Source organism: Notolepis coatsorum, assembly GCF_963971535.1.
Source record: "Notolepis coatsorum genome assembly, chromosome: 4".
Taxonomy (NCBI): Eukaryota; Metazoa; Chordata; class Actinopteri; order Aulopiformes; family Paralepididae; genus Notolepis; species Notolepis coatsorum.
In genome coordinates, this window is record NC_140168.1 from 4465020 (window position 1) to 4483562 (window position 18543).

Genomic DNA, 18543 nt, shown 5'->3' on the forward strand with positions numbered 1-18543 from the left:
CAATTAATCGTAACATATATGACATACATGACATACAGATAGACAGTACTGCTACATCTATACATTTATGACATACCAGATTTGCAAATACAGTACTGTTTGTGGTACAAAAAGAGTCCAGCAAAAAAAGTATATACATTTGGCGTAGAAACTGTACATTATGCAGGTTTGAATGAGGTATTAAGGAGTCATCTTGAAGTCAGAATGTACTCTTATTAAGTGCAGTAATAGAAGTGCTGCTGCTGCTGCTGTCTGGAGACCTGGGGCCCTACATGCCCTCTGGTCCGCAGCCACACACACGGGGCTGTAAAGGGTTAAGAGGAGGAGGCAGCGGTGCTCTGGGTGGAGACGGTGAACGATGCAACTACTACACGCCGTTTCTTCTCCCAAATTAGCCGACAACTAGAGAGGAGGACAGCAGTATGCCGAGTTGAAAAAACACCCCCAACATTTGGGAAAACTGAAATCATTTCGGCCTGCTTTGTGTTGTTTACAAACGCGCCACAATAATAATAATAATAATAATATCCGGCAGCAGAGAAATGATGAGTGATGTCAGTGAAGACTCGTTGTTGGATTATTTCTACACTGCCGGAGGAGCTCACACAGGCAAAGTGAAAAACGCTGATATCTTGAAGACATACAGACCCTTTATTGGCCACAGTGACTTGCAATTGCGTGGTAAGTAAGTAGCGACCATTCGATATTTAATAAACAACTATGATATTACCCCCCCCCCCCCCCGCCCCCCCGACCGAAACATGGCGGCACCGTAATTAAAAGCAGGCGCGACTGTAGTGTACACCGTTATTACAATGTTACAATATCGGTCGGTAATGATGGGATTTAAATTTAAAAAAAAAACAGTCCAGATTCAAAAAGTCAGTGCTGTTTAACAGAGGGGCTACGTTTGATGCATATCAAATGTATACTCTCTTTTTTAGACTATTTTTGTATCACAAACAGTAGCCTACTGTATTTGTAAATATTGTATGTCATAAATGTCTAGATGTAGCAGTACTGTCTATCTATCTGTATGAGTCTATCTAGACTCTGGCAGGAGCACTCATTCAAGGGTACTACGACTATGCTTGCACCTCATGGTACCAAAGCACCTCAAAGGCGCTAAAAAACAAGATTACAAACATCACAAAACAAACTGGTCAGACTACTGCTTGACCTGACTCCTAGAACCCACCTCACCCCTGCCCACTTTGACAACCTAGGATGGCTTAGAGTAGACGACAGAGTACAGCAACTTGCAATGGGCCTGGTCTACAAGATACACTACGCGACCAAGGTACCCATGTACATGTCAAAATACTTCCCAAAGGTCAGTGAATACCACGATCACAACACCAGAGGGAGCTCCACAAATCATGTTAAACCCAGATTTGGCTCAAACAAGGGACTAAACACGTTTCGCAATTATGCCACATCAATGTGGAACGCCCTACCCAAAGCTGTAAAGGAATGTGAATCACTACCCACTTTCAAAAACACTCTCAAAGAACACCTACGGGAGACTGCAATTCGAAACTGGCCCCTACAAATGTTCTAACCCAGTTGTACAGTAAATGACCAAGTATGGCTTTGTCAGTATTCCAATGTACAGTGTACAGTGCCCCCCCCCCTACCCAACCCCCCCCCCCCCCCACCTCCAATGTACAGCCCCACCCACCCACCCAACCTCCTCCAATGTACAGTTTCTACGTCAAATGTATATACACTCTTTTTCTCTACACTTTTTGTATCACAAACAGTACTGTATTTGCAAATCTGATATGTCATAAATGTATAGATGTAGCAGTACTGTCTATCTGTATGTCGTGTATGTCATATATGTTACGATGAATTGAAAATGGGGGACCCTGATGTAAACAAGACGAACGTTTTTCTCTGGTCTGCATCCCCTTAACAATTGTGTCACTGTGTATTAAGCCGTACTGTATTGTACCCATTCTGCAATCTGTTAATACAATTTTCAATCAATCAATCGTGCTGCTGCCTAACTAACAGAGAGGGGCTCGTGGTGACTAACTAACAGAGAGGGGGCTCGTGCTGACTAACTAACAGAGAGGGGCTCGTGCTGACTAACTAACAGAGAGGGGCTCGTGCTGACTAACTAACAGAGAGGGGCTCGTGCTGACTAACTAACAGAGAGGGGCTCGTGCTGACTAACTAACAGAGAGGGGCTCGTGCTGACTAACTAACAGAGAGGGGCTCGTGCTGACTAACTAACAGAGAGGGGCTCGTGCTGACTAACTAACAGAGAGGGGCTCGTGCTGACTAACTAACAGAGAGGGGCTCGTGCTGACTAACTAACAGAGAGGGGCTCGTGGTGACTAACTAACAGAGAGGGGCTCGTGGTGACTAACTAACAGAGAGGGGCTCGTGGTGACTAACTAACAGAGAGGGGCTCGTGCTGACTAACTAACAGAGAGGGGCTCGTGGTGACTAACTAACAGAGAGGGGCTCGTGCTGACTAACTAACAGAGAGGGGCTCGTGCTGACTAACTAACAGAGAGGGGCTCGTGCTGACTAACTAACAGAGAGAGGCTCATGCTGACTAACTAACAGAGAGAGGCTCGTGCTGACTAACTAACAGAGAGGGGCTCGTGCTGACTAACTAACAGAGAGGGGCTCGTGCTGACTAACTAACAGAGAGGGGCTCGTGGTCTGACTAACTAACAGAGAGGGGCTCGTGCTGACTAACTAACAGAGAGGGGCTCGTGCTGACTAACTAACAGAGAGGGGCTCGTGGTGACTAACTAACAGAGAGGGGCTCGTGCTGACTAACTAACAGAGAGGGGCTCGTGGTGACTAACTAACAGAGAGGGGCTCGTGGTGACTAACTAACAGAGAGGGGCTCGTGGTGACTAACTAACAGAGAGGGGCTCGTGCTGACTAACTAACAGAGAGGGGCTCGTGCTGACTAACTAACAGAGGGGGGCTCGTGCTGACTAACTAACAGAGAGGGGCTCGTGCTGACTAACTAACAGAGAGGGGCTCGTGCTGACTAACTAACAGAGAGGGGCTCGTGCTGACTAACTAACAGAGGGGCTCGTGGTGACTAACTAACAGAGAGGGGCTCGTGCTGACTAACTAACAGAGGGGCTCGTGCTGACTAACTAACAGAGAGGGGCTCGTGCTGACTAACTAACAGAGAGGGGCTCGTGCTGACTAACTAACAGAGAGGGGCTCGTGCTGACTAACTAACAGAGGGGGGCTCGTGCTGACTAACTAATAGAGAGGGGCTCGTGCTGACTAACTAACAGAGGGGGGCTCGTGGTGACTAACTAACAGAGAGGGGCTCGTGCTGACTAACTAACAGAGGGGGGCTCGTGGTGACTAACTAACAGAGAGGGGCTCGTGCTGACTAACTAACAGAGAGGGGCTCGTGCTGACTAACTAACAGAGGGGGGCTCGTGCTGACTAACTAACAGAGAGGGGCTCGTGCTGACTAACTAACAGAGAGGGGCTCGTGCTGACTAACTAACAGAGAGGGGCTCGTGCTGACTAACTAACAGAGGGGGGCTCGTGCTGACTAACTAACAGAGAGGGGCTCGTGGTGACTAACTAACAGAGAGGGGCTCGTGCTGACTAACTAACTAACAGAGAGGGGCTCGTGGTCTGACTAACTAACAGAGAGGGGCTCGTGCTGACTAACTAACAGAGAGGGGCTCGTGCTGACTAACTAACAGAGAGGGGCTCGTGGTGACTAACTAACAGAGAGGGGCTCGTGCTGACTAACTAACAGAGAGGGGCTCGTGCTGACTAACTAACAGAGAGGGGCTCGTGGTCTGACTGACAGAGAGGCTCGTGGTGACTAACTAACAGAGGGGCTCGTGCTGACTAACTAACAGAGAGGGGCTCGTGGTCTGACTGACAGAGAGGGGCTCGTGCTGACTAACTAACAGAGGGGCTCGTGCTGACTAACTAACAGAGAGGGGCTCGTGGTCTGACTAACTAACAGAGAGGGGCTCGTGCTGACTAACTAACAGAGAGGGGCTCGTGCTGACTAACTAACAGAGAGGGGCTCGTGCTGACTAACTAACAGAGAGAGGCTCATGCTGACTAACTAACAGAGAGAGGCTCGTGCTGACTAACTAACAGAGAGAGGCTCATGCTGACTAACTAACAGAGAGAGGCTCGTGCTGACTAACTAACAGAGAGGGGCTCGTGCTGACTAACTAACAGAGAGGGGCTCGTGCTGACTAACTAACAGAGAGGGGCTCGTGCTGACTAACTAACAGAGAGGGGCTCGTGCTGACTAACTAACAGAGAGGGGCTCGTGCTGACTAACTAACAGAGAGGGGCTCGTGGTCTGACTAACTAACAGAGAGGGGCTCGTGCTGACTAACTAACAGAGAGGGGCTCGTGGTGACTAACTAACAGAGAGGGGCTCGTGCTGACTAACTAACAGAGAGGGGCTCGTGGTGACTAACTAACAGAGAGGGGCTCGTGCTGACTAACTAACAGAGAGGGGCTCGTGCTGACTAACTAACAGAGGGGGGCTCGTGCTGACTAACTAACAGAGAGGGGCTCGTGCTGACTAACTAACAGAGAGGGGCTCGTGCTGACTAACTAACAGAGAGGGGCTCGTGCTGACTAACTAACAGAGGGGGGCTCGTGCTGACTAACTAACAGAGAGGGGCTCGTGCTGACTAACTAACAGAGAGGGGCTCGTGCTGACTAACTAACAGAGAGGGGCTCGTGCTGACTAACTAACAGAGGGGGGCTCGTGCTGACTAACTAATAGAGAGGGGCTCGTGCTGACTAACTAACAGAGGGGGGCTCGTGCTGACTAACTAACAGAGAGGGGCTCGTGCTGACTAACTAACAGAGAGGGGCTCGTGCTGACTAACTAACAGAGAGGGGCTCGTGCTGACTAACTAACAGAGAGGGGCTCGTGGTGACTAACTAACAGAGAGGGGCTCGTGCTGACTAACTAACAGAGAGGGGCTCGTGCTGACTAACTAACAGAGAGGGGCTCGTGCTGACTAACTAACAGAGAGGGGCTCGTGGTGACTAACTAACAGAGAGGGGCTCGTGGTGACTAACTAACAGAGAGGGGCTCGTGGTGACTAACTAACAGAGAGGGGCTCGTGGTGACTAACTAACAGAGAGAGGGGCTCGTGGTGACTAACTAACAGAGAGGGGCTCGTGCTGACTAACTAACAGAGGGGGGCTCGTGCTGACTAACTAACAGAGAGGGGCTCGTGCTGACTAACTAACAGAGAGGGGCTCGTGCTGACTAACTAACAGAGAGGGGCTCGTGCTGACTAACTAACAGAGAGGGGCTCGTGCTGACTAACTAACAGAGAGGGGCTCGTGCTGACTAACTAACAGAGAGGGGCTCGTGCTGACTAACTAACAGAGAGGGGCTCGTGCTGACTAACTAACAGAGAGAGGGGCTCGTGGTGACTAACTAACAGAGAGGGGCTCGTGCTGACTAACTAACAGAGAGGGGCTCGTGGTGACTAACTAACAGAGAGGGGCTCGTGCTGACTAACTAACAGAGAGGGGCTCGTGCTGACTAACTAACAGAGAGGGGCTCGTGCTGACTAACTAACAGAGAGGGGCTCGTGCTGACTAACTAACAGAGAGGGGCTCGTGGTGACTAACTAACAGAGAGGGGCTCGTGGTGACTAACTAACAGAGAGGGGCTCGTGCTGACTAAGTAACAGAGAGGGGCTCGTGCTGACTAACTAACAGAGAGGGGCTCGTGCTGACTAACTAACAGAGAGGGGCTCGTGCTGACTAACTAACAGAGAGGGGCTCGTGCTGACTAACTAACAGAGAGGGGCTCGTGCTGACTAACTAACAGAGAGGGGCTCGTGCTGACTAACTAACAGAGAGGGGCTCGTGGTGACTAACTAACAGAGAGGGGCTCGTGCTGACTAACTAACAGAGAGGGGCTCGTGGTCTGACTGACAGACTAACGGTATAGGGGCGTATAACACAGATAAGCTTTTTACAATGTCATAACCTTACAGTTATTCTGTACTGGCAATAATAACGGCCATATTCAACGAAGTGCCGTTTTTTATTGTTCCCGGTTTAAAAAAGAAAAAAAAACATCTGGTTTACATTAAAGTCTCGGCGAACACAGATACTATTTCAGCAGGAATTCTGTCATTTCCTCTCTGGAGGTCTGTAGCTACCAAGGAACCTATATAAAAGAAGGAAGGGTCATTACGTCACCTTGTAGCGCCCCGTGTGGACACTTTCAGTTCTGTCAACGTTGAGTTGAATGGGATCATCATCATCAACACAGTCTCCTTGTTTATGTCATTTAAACTGGTTATTATTTCCCCCGGGTGTCAGAATCATCTGCAATCTGCATTGACTTAAACAAATCCTCAATTAAAAGAGTCAAATACAAAGAAGTAGAGAATAATGGACGCTTTCAAATAAAAAGTGGCGTTAAGAGAAATACACACATACACACAATGTATATATTTAATCAGATAGCTGGTATATTTAGAATTTTAATGCCGGCTTCAATAGAACTGGCGTCTGGCGCTAAAGTCTGACACCAAGCGGAGCACAGAACGCTGGTGTTCTGGTCTGACAACCCTTCCTTCTTTTATAGGTTCCTTGGGTAGCTGCCTGGCGTAGTCATGGGCAACAAGAGCCTCGCAGCACCTCGCAGCAGAACATGTTATACTAGTTGTAATCTTCGGGCTCATTCATTACCTTCTGACCGGTAGAAGCTCGTTATCCGCTAGAAGCTCATTATCTGCTAGAAGCTCATTATCTGATAGAAGCTCGCTATCTGCTGACTGCTGGACACACGAGGAGTAGTCAAGTCGACGAGTCTGCTATAACGCCTTGGGCTGTGTGCTGATGACTGCCCCCTGACCCCCCCCCCTGGCCCTGACCCCTGACCCCTGCAGAGATTGTGCAAAGATCCCTGCAGATTTATGGCCATTTAAAACATTCAATTAGGACGATTCTTATCTGTAATGAATGACTCTAGATTAGATTAGATTAGACTCAAATGTATTGTCATCATGCAGCACAAGTAGACAGTAAGATGAAAATAAGTTTGGCATCCAACCAGAGTGCAAATGTAACAGTAAAGTGCAATAGTAAATTATACAATGTACAGGTGATTAAACTGGATATAAAATATATAAATGAGTACTACTGAGTAATAGTGCTAATCAGATGTATGTACAGAGTTGTAGTATTACTATGTAGCATGTACAGTGATACAGGTATAAAGACACTATGGTAGTAAGTCATACTGGTAGTAAGAGTAATATAAGATATATATATAGTATATACAGATATCTAAAAAGGATTATATGCAGGTATGTACCCAGTTGTGGCTAAATATATATACGGTAAGAATAAATATATCCATGCGGTATATACAGCATTATTGTACATGTTATCATACAGATTTATATGGGTTATATGCAGGTGTATATAGTATAAGTAGGTATATAGAAGGATTATCAGGTATTCTATATAGGCTAACGTAGTTCTCTTTATAACGTAATGACACGCATCTCTGGCACTACCTGGAATACAACTACGCCTACTATATTTTTAACTTCATTTGTAACCACAACATATAATTTGGTGTGTATCTTATGTTATTATAAGTTAGTGTTATATATTTCCAGTGCGTTCTGCCTGCGCTATCTCTGGGACCACAGCTAGGTCTACCACATTTTCAACCTCAACAAATGATTATCCAGAGTGACCTTGCGCTGCAGTCGTCAACCTGCTGTACGCTCCAGATGCGATATCGGCGCTGCAGTTGTTGACAGGGGTTTACAAAGCTGCTTTGACAGCGTGCCATCTGACATGGCTCGTCCAATTAGGGGAAATGCCCCCTCCCACCGTACTTAAAAGTCTGTCATTCATAGCATGTGCTTCTGTGCCTTCCGTGTCAATAATTGTGATAATAGTGTTTTAATTATAATTACACCCACCCACCCACACGCACGGCTGACCTATCTCAAACCCCGCCCTCTTTCCCCCCCCGATCCTCCAATCGGCAACGGTTGTGGTTGGAGGATCAAGGAGAGAGGGCAGAGAGTTTGAGATAGGTCAGAAAAAATGGGGACAAGGTTTGCAAATTGTAATGCTGTCGGGTCCAGCTGCTGTGTGTGTGTGTGTGTGTGCACGTGTGTGTGTGTGTGTGCACGTGTGTGTGTGTGTGTGCACGTGTGTGTGTGTGCACGTGTGTGTGTGTGTGTGAGTGTGTGTGTGTGTGTGTGTGTGTGTGTGTGTGTGTACGTGCACATCTGTCTGTACGTGCGTATATGTAAATGCTTTTGTGTGTCTGTGTGTAGGTTTGTGTGGTGTGTGTTTGTGTGGTGTGTGTTTGTGTGGCGTGTGTGTGTGCATTTGTGTGTCTGTGTGTAATGTACACGTGTTTGTTTTTGTGTATGTGCACTTTATGTGTGTTTTATGTGTGTGCATCCCTGTGTGTGTGTGTACCTTTGGCTAATAAATAAGGGGGTATTTATCCTGCGTTAAGTCACGCTACTAGTAAGCAAGGAATGCTGTTGTTGAGACAGATGCAAGTGGCCGCTTCCCTCTGGTTTCCTGTTGTCGATGTGAAACTATGCAACTGTCTGGTTGTAAACGTCCTTCCTCCTCCTGCCGTCAGGAAAGAGGAAATCGTTCGATTGTGCTGCGCTGCGCACCCCCACCACACACACACCTAGGCATTAATGGAATACCTCAGCAGGGGTCAGAGGTCACGGTCGCTCCTCACATTGTGTTTGCTTAGCTCCCCGCGCTGCCTGGCAACCAGGTGGCTACTGACAGGAAGTAGAGCTGGGAGGTATAGAGCCAATATGGTCCGTCATGGATCCATGCAAAGGTGTGGGTTTTTACAATTAGTGTTGTCTGTGATGTAGGATATTACATATCCTAAAAAGAGCGGCAGTATTCGAATTGAAAAGAAAATAGACCACTTTCAATTAGGGATGCTCGATATTGGCTTTTTTACCGATACCGATATACCGATATTGTCCAACTCTTAATTTCCGATACCGATATCAACCGATATCAACCGATACCGATATATGCAGGGTTTCCCCCCCCCAAAAAACGGAATAATTTCAGGTAATTAACATTACATATCTCTTGTCGTGTAATTAACACAACATTATGCATACTTTGACAATAAATAAAATAATAATTTGTTCTTACTTGCTTGCCTGGGTAAATAAAGGTTAAATAAATGTAATTTTTTTTTTATATATATTTTTCTTTTTTTGAAAACCGATACCGATATTTTCCGATATCACATTTGTATGCCGATATCGGCCGATAATATCGGTAGGCCGATAATATCGGACATCCCTACTTTCAATGCAATCGGACCGTGTTTTATTATAAGATAAAGACATACAATGTCACATCACATTGGAATGTGTACTGGAAAACTAGCGTTATATACCATCAAAACTAGGAAAAATACTGTATATCATAATGTGATATTTTGGTCATATCGCCCAGCCCTAACAGGTAGGCGGCACACATATATTAAGTGTTAAGTTAACATTATATTAACAAATTATTCATCTATGTGTTGCATGTACAGTACACATATTGACAAACTGTTAATATATGTTGCACGTACACAGTCCTTTATCGTTCTTTGACTCTGTATCACATGACTCCTGAGTTGCCATCGCCACAGATAATATAAGAACATGTGGGAAACTGTAATATATACTGATCTGTGGCTCTCTGTATTCTCTGTATAGAGTGTGTTACACCGTATAGAGTACTGTACATAAAGCATTATGTCCTTGAGGTATGTGTGAGACTCCTGTAAGTACTTGCAGTCTGTGCTAACATCACTCGTCCTGTGTCAGCTAGTGTCAGTGGTATTGTATGTCCCTGCCTCGTCCTCCTGATCTGATCCTGAGTCAGTGAGGGGGCTCCGTAGTGGAGGTTTTAACGTGGCTAATTAAATTATATCACACAATGGGTGTTTGCTTCAAAGCCAGCAGCCCTTTTATAAAGGTGCCACTTCCTGTCAAATGGTCATTATTATTATCTCATTATCTCTACGTTTCTCTGGAGAAGGTTCTTATCTCGGTGCCGCGGTATAAACAGGCAGCACCAGAGTCCAGATTAATCTGACGAAGAGGTAGAGAGGTCTTCTCTCTGTCAGCCAAACAACCGTATAGCAGCGCGCTCGGTTCCCACGGGACAGGTTAATCCTCGGTAGTAGAACTATAAGGGGGGCACTCGGGTTTCAGCCCTTTGGGGACACATGTGGGAGAGCTGTTTTTATCTCCCCCTTCTCACGATGAATGACTGGTCCCTTTGGCCATTTCTTTTCTCGCGGGTGACTTTGTTTTGAGACGATTGTTTTGCAACTTGAGCTGCGTTGGGCCTCGAAGCCCAGCTGTAGGACTGTAGGGCCTAACAAAAATAATAGTTGGTTTCAGGTTGGTTGTCAGTTTGGCCATGGGTAGGTAGGGAATTTATTTTTATTTTTTTTTTATTTTATTCTTTCCCACGGCGACTATGGATAGGGAATTTCTTTATTTAATTAACCCTTTCACTGCCACACGACAGAAGGTTAGCCCTTTACTATCACACAACCGACGGCGATGCTCCATCATTAGCATCATTAGCTCCGCATCCGCGGAGCTAATGATGCTAATGATGGAGCATCGCCGTCGGTTGTGTGATAGTAAAGGGCTAACCTTCTGTATTGTCACAGTGAAAGGGTTAACCGGCTGTCGTGTGGCAGTGAAAGGGTTAAAATGTTCACAACAACATGGATGCATGTACTCTGCCAGCATGTTTAATATCCATAATACTAAATGTTTGACTAAGATTTCTATGAAACTTTATTCTAAAAAAAAAAAAAAAAAAAAAACGGATTTTTTTTTTTTTTAATATATAATTTTTTTTTTTAAAACTCATAAAATATATTGGGTCGCACCTAAATCGGCAGAGGGTCGGTCGGCAACCTGAAACCAACCATTATTTTTGTTAGGCCTAGGACCCCTCCCAGCTGCAGGACTGCAGGACCCCTCCCAGCTGCAGGACTGCAGGACCCCTCCCAGCTGTAGGACTGCAGGACCCCTCCCAGCTGTAGGACTGCAGGACCCCTCCCAGCTGTAGGACTGCAGGACCCCTCCCAGCTGCAGGACTGCAGGACCCCTCCCAGCTGTAGGACTGCAGGACCCCTCCCAGCTGCAGGACTGCAGGACCCCTCCCAGCTGTAGGACTGCAGGACCCCTCCCAGCTGTAGGACTGCAGGACCCCTCCCAGCTGTAGGACTGCAGGACCCCTCCCAGCTGTAGGACTGTAGGACCCCTCCCAGCTGTAGGACTGCAGGACCCCTCCCAGCTGTAGGACTGCAGGACCCCTCCCAGCTGTAGGACTGCAGGACCCCTCCCAGCTGTAGGACTGCAGGACCCCTCCCAGCTGTAGGACTGTAGGACCCCTCCCAGCTGTAGGACTGCAGGACCCCTCCCAGCTGTAGGACTGCAGGACCCCTCCCAGCTGTAGGACTGCAGGACCCCTCCCAGCTGTAGGACTGCAGGACCCCTCCCAGCTGTAGGACTGCAGGACCCCTCCCAGCTGTAGGACTGCAGGACCCCTCCCAGCTGTAGGACTGTAGGACCCCTCCCAGCTGTAGGACTGCAGGACCCCTTCCAGCTGTAGGACTGCAGGACCCCTCCCAGCTGTAGGACTGCAGGACCCCTCCCAGCTGCAGGACTGCAGGACCCCTCCCAGCTGTAGGACTGCAGGACCCCTCCCAGCTGTAGGACCCCTCCCAGCTGTAGGACTGTAGGACCCCTCCCAGCTGTAGGACTGCAGGACCCCTCCCAGCTGTAGGACTGCAGGACCCCTCCCAGCTGTAGGACTGCAGGACCCCTCCCAGCTGTAGGACTGCAGGACCCCTCCCAGCTGTAGGACTGCAGGACCCCCCTCCCAGCTGTAGGACTGCAGGACCCCTCCCAGCTGTAGGACTGCAGGACCCCTCCCAGCTGTAGGACTGCAGGACCCCTCCCAGCTGTAGGCCTAGGACCCCTCCCAGCTGTAGGACTGCAGGACCCCCCTCCCAGCTGTAGGACTGCAGGACCCCTCCCAGCTGCAGGACTGCAGGACCCCCCTCCCAGCTGTAGGACTGCAGGACCCCTCCCAGCTGTAGGACTGCAGGACCCCTCCCAGCTGTAGGACTGCAGGACCCCTCCCAGCTGTAGGACTGCAGGACCCCTCCCAGCTGTAGGACTGTAGGACCCCTCCCAGCTGTAGGACTGCAGGACCCCTCCCAGCTGTAGGACCCCTCCCAGCTGTAGGACTGCAGGACCCCCTCCCAGCTGTAGGACTGCAGGACCCCCTCCCAGCTGTAGGACTGCAGGACCCCTCCCAGCTGTAGGACTGCAGGACCCCTCCCAGCTGTAGGACTGCAGGACCCCTCCCAGCTGCAGGACCCCTCCCAGCTGTAGGACTGCAGGACCCCTCCCAGCTGTAGGACTGCAGGACCCCTCCCAGCTGTAGGACTGTAGGACCCCTCCCAGCTGTAGGACTGCAGGACCCCTCCCTCCCAGCTGTAGGACTGCAGGACCCCTCCCAGCTGTAGGACTGTAGGACCCCTCCCAGCTGTAGGACTGCAGGACCCCTCCCAGCTGTAGGACTGCAGGACCCCTCCCAGCTGTAGGACTGCAGGACCCCTCCCAGCTGTAGGACCCCTCCCAGCTGTAGGACTGCAGGACCCCTCCCTCCCAGCTGTAGGACTGCAGGACCCCTCCCAGCTGTAGGACTGCAGGACCCCTCCCAGCTGTAGGACTGCAGGACCCCTCCCAGCTGTAGGACTGCAGGACCCCTCCCAGCTGTAGGACTGCAGGACCCCTCCCAGCTGTAGGACTGCAGGACCCCTCCCAGCTGTAGGACTGCAGGACCCCTCCCAGCTGTAGGACTGTAGGACCCCTCCCAGCTGTAGGACTGCAGGACCCCCTCCCAGCTGCAGGACTGCAGGACCCCTCCCAGCTGCAGGACTGCAGGACCCCTCCCAGCTGCAGGACTGCAGGACCCCCTCCCAGCTGTAGGACTGCAGGACCCCTCCCAGCTGCAGGACCCCTCCCAGCTGCAGGACTGCAGGACCCCTCCCAGCTGCAGGACTGTAGGACCCCTCCCAGCTGCAGGACTGCAGGACCCCTCCCAGCTGCAGGACTGCAGGACCCCTCCCAGCTGTAGGACTGTAGGACCCCTCCCAGCTGTAGGACTGCAGGACCCCTCCCAGCTGCAGGACTGCAGGACCCCTCCCAGCTGCAGGACTGCAGGACCCCTCCCAGCTGCAGGACTGCAGGACCCCTCCCAGCTGTAGGACCCCTCCCAGCTGCAGGACTGCAGGACCCCTCCCAGCTGTAGGACCCCTCCCAGCTGCAGGACCCCTCCCAGCTGCAGGACTGCAGGACCCCTCCCAGCTGCAGGACTGTAGGACCCCTCCCAGCTGTAGGACTGCAGGACCCCTCCCAGCTGCAGGACTGCAGGACCCCTCCCTCCCAGCTGTAGGACTGCAGGACCCCTCCCAGCTGTAGGACTGCAGGACCCCTCCCAGCTGCAGGACTGTAGGACCCCTCCCAGCTGTAGGACTGCAGGACCCCTCCCAGCTGTAGGACTGCAGGACCCCTCCCAGCTGTAGGACTGCAGGACCCCTCCCAGCTGTAGGACTGCAGGACCCCTCCCAGCTGTAGGACTGTAGGACCCCTCCCAGCTGTAGGACTGTAGGACCCCCCCCAGCTGTAGGACTGCAGGACCCCTCCCAGCTGCAGGACTGCAGGACCCCTCCCAGCTGTAGGACCCCTCCCAGCTGTAGGACTGCAGGACCCCTCCCAGCTGCAGGACTGCAGGACCCCTCCCAGCTGTAGGACCCCTCCCAGCTGTAGGACTGTAGGACCCTCACCCCTCCCAGCTGTAGGACTGCAGGACCCCTCCCAGCTGTAGGACTGCAGGACCCCTCCCAGCTGTAGGACTGTAGGACCCCTCCCAGCTGTAGGACTGCAGGACCCCTCCCTCCCAGCTGTAGGACTGCAGGACCCCTCCCAGCTGTAGGACTGCAGGACCCCTCCCAGCTGCAGGACTGCAGGACCCCTCCCAGCTGTAGGACTGTAGGACCCCTCCCAGCTGTAGGACTGCAGGACCCCTCCCAGCTGTAGGACCCCTCCCAGCTGCAGGACTGCAGGACCCCTCCCAGCTGTAGGACCCCTCCCAGCTGCAGGACTGCAGGACCCCTCCCAGCTGTAGGACCCCTCCCAGCTGTAGGACTGCAGGACCCCTCCCAGCTGTAGGACTGCAGGACCCCTCCCAGCTGTAGGACTGCAGGACCCCTCCCAGCTGTAGGACTGCAGGACCCCTCCCAGCTGTAGGACTCCAGATGAAGACACAGGAACATTCCACTTGAGCTGCATTATGAGGCACAAAGAATGAGTGTAGAACGAGCGCTTGCCTTGTGCACCGTTCTTATAGAGTCACTCACATCAGAACATTACATGTCCAGGTCACAGTGTCCCACAGGTGGTTAGGTTACTGGTGGTGATGGTGGTATTAATCTGGTGTGTACATACATAGTAACGTAACGTTTATAGTGTATAAAGGTAGTTAGGTTACTGGCGGTGATATTGGTGGTAATCTCGGTTACATAGTAACGTTTATAGTGTATAAAGGTAGTTTAGGTTACTTGTGGTGATATTGGTGGTAATCTCGGTTACATAGTAACGTTTATAGTGTATAAAGGTAGTTTAGGTTACTTGTGGTGATATTGGTGGTAATCTCGGTTACATAGTAACGTTTATAGTGTATAAAGGTAGTTTAGGTTACTTGTGGTGATATTGGTGGTAATCTCGGTTACATAGTAACGTTTATAGTGTATAAAGGTAGTTTGGCCTAAAAAAAAAAATTTTGGTTCCTGTTGCCGACCGACCCTGCCGATTTAGGTGCGACCCAAATTATTTTATGAGTTAAAAAATAAAAAAATAAAAAAAATTGTTAAAAGAATTAATAATAATAATTATTTTTTTTGCAATAAAGTTTAGTTAAATCTTAGTCAAAAAGTGCGGTCCATGTCAATAATGAGAATATATAAAAAGTATTTCACAAACAAAGAAATTCCCTATCCATAGTCGCCATAAAAAAAATATATATATATATATATAAAATAAAGAAATTCCCTACCTACCCATGGCCTTAACTGACAACCAACAGGAACCAAACAATTTTTTTTTTAGGCCTTTGGTTACTTGTGATTGTGTTATGACGTTGTTATTATCAGTCACCCCAGAAACTATTCAACTCACTGAGGTTTTGCACATTGTGTAGGTAATAATATCCTCAGCATATTACTTAATGCTCGTTAGAGCAGTCGTCTGGTAATCCGGAGGTTCCCGGTTCGATTCCCGCTCCTCCCGGACAGCTCGACGAAGTGTCCTTGAGCAAGACACTTAACCCCTAACTGCTCCCGATGAGCAGGTTGGCACCTTGCATGGTCGCCTCCGCCGTCAGTGTGTGAATGTGTGAGTGAATGGGTAAAAATGTGAGGAACAAATTGTAAAGCGCTTTGGATAAAAGCTGTTATATAAATACACTATTTATATCTGTACATATCCCTTACCTCAAGTTTTCAAGTTTCAAGTTTCTTTAATAGTTGTCATACAGAAGTACAGAATACTTTTGTACAAAATGCTTCTTACTGTTGCGCTCCAGAGACTGTGCATGACAAGATAAGTATGAAATAAAAACATAGTAAAAATTAGAAGTAAAAAAGAGGTCACAGTGTTCAGTTTTGACATATGTACAATGTTCGTAGACGTAGTTACCATACAATATACAATACTGTGCAGTGTACTAATATACAATACTATATAGTGCAAGGCATAAATGGACGAGGTGCAGTTTAGGTACAGTTTTTACCTACTCTTACTATAGTATATATGGTAAGAATAAATATATATATATATACGGTATATAGGCCTACAGCATGCCTGCTGTATATATATAGTATACCATGCATGTGTGTTTATATATATATATATATATATATATATATATATATATATATATATATATATATATATATATATATATATATATATATATATATATATATATATATATATATATATATATATTATATATATATTATATATATATACACGGTATACAGATAATGCCTTCTGCACACTAATTTAAGGCGAGACACTGCAGGTGAATAGGCAAATATACTTTTTTTGTTGATTTTGAGATTTTGTTATATTTTGCTTCCTAAACATGTCTTCTATGAAACTAGTGACAATAAAACGTCAATAACACACATTTAGTTGTTTATTTTACTTCATTTTGCCTTATTGCATCCATAAATGTCCACATATTTAATGGGGAAGTGCCTCATTTGCATATATAAACATACATTTCAGAAAACTTGCAATATATTTTTTCTTAGTTTATATGTACATAACAAACTGGGAAAGTTTCATAGTGATATCTATTCAAATATTTTTTGCCTATTAGGGGGTACTACACTGTACTACACTGTTTGTAGCCTGTGTGTAGTTCTGTTCAGTTTAATAACATCATTATTATTATTCAGTTATCAGGCATGTGTTTAGGTTGTCTATTACTAATGGTTTGATTAGGTTTTGTGTTTGTAAATATCTGTTTAAAAAAAAAGTATGGCATTTTACAATACAGAACTTTGAAGGCGTTTTCCCAAAAATGAGTTTTAAGAGTTTTTCCTCATACTCTGAGCCAGAAATCTCCACTGCAGTAGCACGCACATACACCAAACCTTCCAGTTCTATTCATATCTAAGTTCTGAAGGTATTTACAGAAGGGTTTGTTGATATCGCATTCATACCCTGATTTATATCACATTTCATTCCTAAAAACATGGCGAAATATGGAATTTTACCATAAAAATTGACTGAATGGAGTATTTTCTGATGTATGGAGTGATAAAAAGAGATATCCAAAATCCCCTCTGTAATAACCTTTGGCTCTAATATGTCAACAAAATGAAACTATAATTTTGAAAATGGCTTTATCCAATGTTCAGATTTCTGTCCTGGAATTATATGCAAATTAGTGCATATTTAAGTAGATAATGCCTCATTTGCATATTTAAACATACAATTTCAGAAAACTTGTAATACAAAACAGTCTTGTCTTAATATAAGTAATCAACTGGGGAAGTTTCATTGTGATATCTATTAGTTAATTATTTTACCCTATTCACCTGTAGTGTCTCCCCTTAAGTATAAAAGTTACTACTAAGAAGAGAACAGACTGCTTATGAAGCTTCAGATTGTTCAGCCATCTCAAGCAGATCCATCATGAATACCTTCTCAAAGCCACGATGCTCCGTCTGAGAATGTTTTAGATCTAACAAGACTTGGACCGGTCAGCATGCAATCATTTACTTTTCACACATTAACAAATTGGAACGATGTGTAGAGAGACATGAAACTCTATCCCTATGCAGGCCAGAGATCTATTACATTATCACACATTATATATATATATCTTCTGGCCGCCTCAGATCTACTCCTATATCCGAGCTCCGGGAGGGTCATCATCAAAGAGAAGTCGCCTATTCTCGGTCCTTGCCCCACAATGGTGGAACGAACTTCCCACCACAGTTAGGACAGCAGCCGAAAACCCCGTCCAATCTTTCGCCGTCGAATAAGACGCACTTCTTCAATCATCTGGAATTAAATGAATTCATAAAAAAACTCTAACCCTAACTAACCTTACTGTCATGCACTTGTCCTAATAAACTAACCTACACTGTAGCACTCAACACTTTGATGAACATTGTTACTCAGCTGATAGAGTTGTACTCTTCCTGCTGTCTTGTTGTACAAAACTTGTAAGTCGCTTTGGATAAAAGCGTCAGCTAAATGACAAAATGTAAATGTAAATATATATAACCCTGGTGATGTGCTGGCTCTCGCTGCCTATCTATCTACACTTGATAACCCTGGTGATATGCTGCTCTCACTGCCTATCTATCTACACTTGATAACCCTGGTGATATGCTGCTCTCACTGCCTATCTATCTACATTTGACTTTGAGTACTTTGGCTGTGTGAGTACTTTGACTTTGTACTGTTTTTATTATCAAATCAAATCAAATGTATTTGTATAGCCCGAGATCACATGGAATAGCCCCCATGGGCTGTACAAGTCTTCTTGTACAAGTCAAGAAGAAACATCACAATAGATCAAAAAACAAAAAAGACGCCATAAAATCCAAATATTACAACTGTTATAATAATAATAATAATAATAATAATAATAATAATAATAATAATAATAATAATAATAATAATAATAATAATAATAATAATAATGACAATAAAGCTTCTCAGCTGAACTTAATAAATCTGTAACAGCTGAGGACGCCTGGCACAGAGTCTCTAGTTTAATGTTTATGTAAATACTCTGTGCTGCTGAGCTGAGACCAAGGACTGCAATGGAAATAAGTTCTGATTTTTATGTGCCATCCTAGATCATTTTAGAAGAACGCATGACTTGTTGTGT

The 18543-nt window shown here is 47.0% G+C and overlaps 1 protein-coding gene across 1 annotated transcript in view; it reads left to right on the forward strand.

The window, feature by feature from the left end:
* The first annotated feature begins 410 nt into the window (after positions 1-410).
* Positions 411-18543, forward strand: part of LOC311227603 (uncharacterized protein) — an 83248-nt gene continuing 65115 nt past the window's right edge. The window contains exons 1-2 of the mRNA XM_084313325.1: positions 411-681; positions 13029-13207. Of these exons, the coding sequence (XP_084169451.1) occupies positions 543-681; positions 13029-13207 (318 nt within the window). The 5' untranslated portion in view covers positions 411-542. The remainder of the gene's footprint in view (positions 682-13028; positions 13208-18543) is intronic.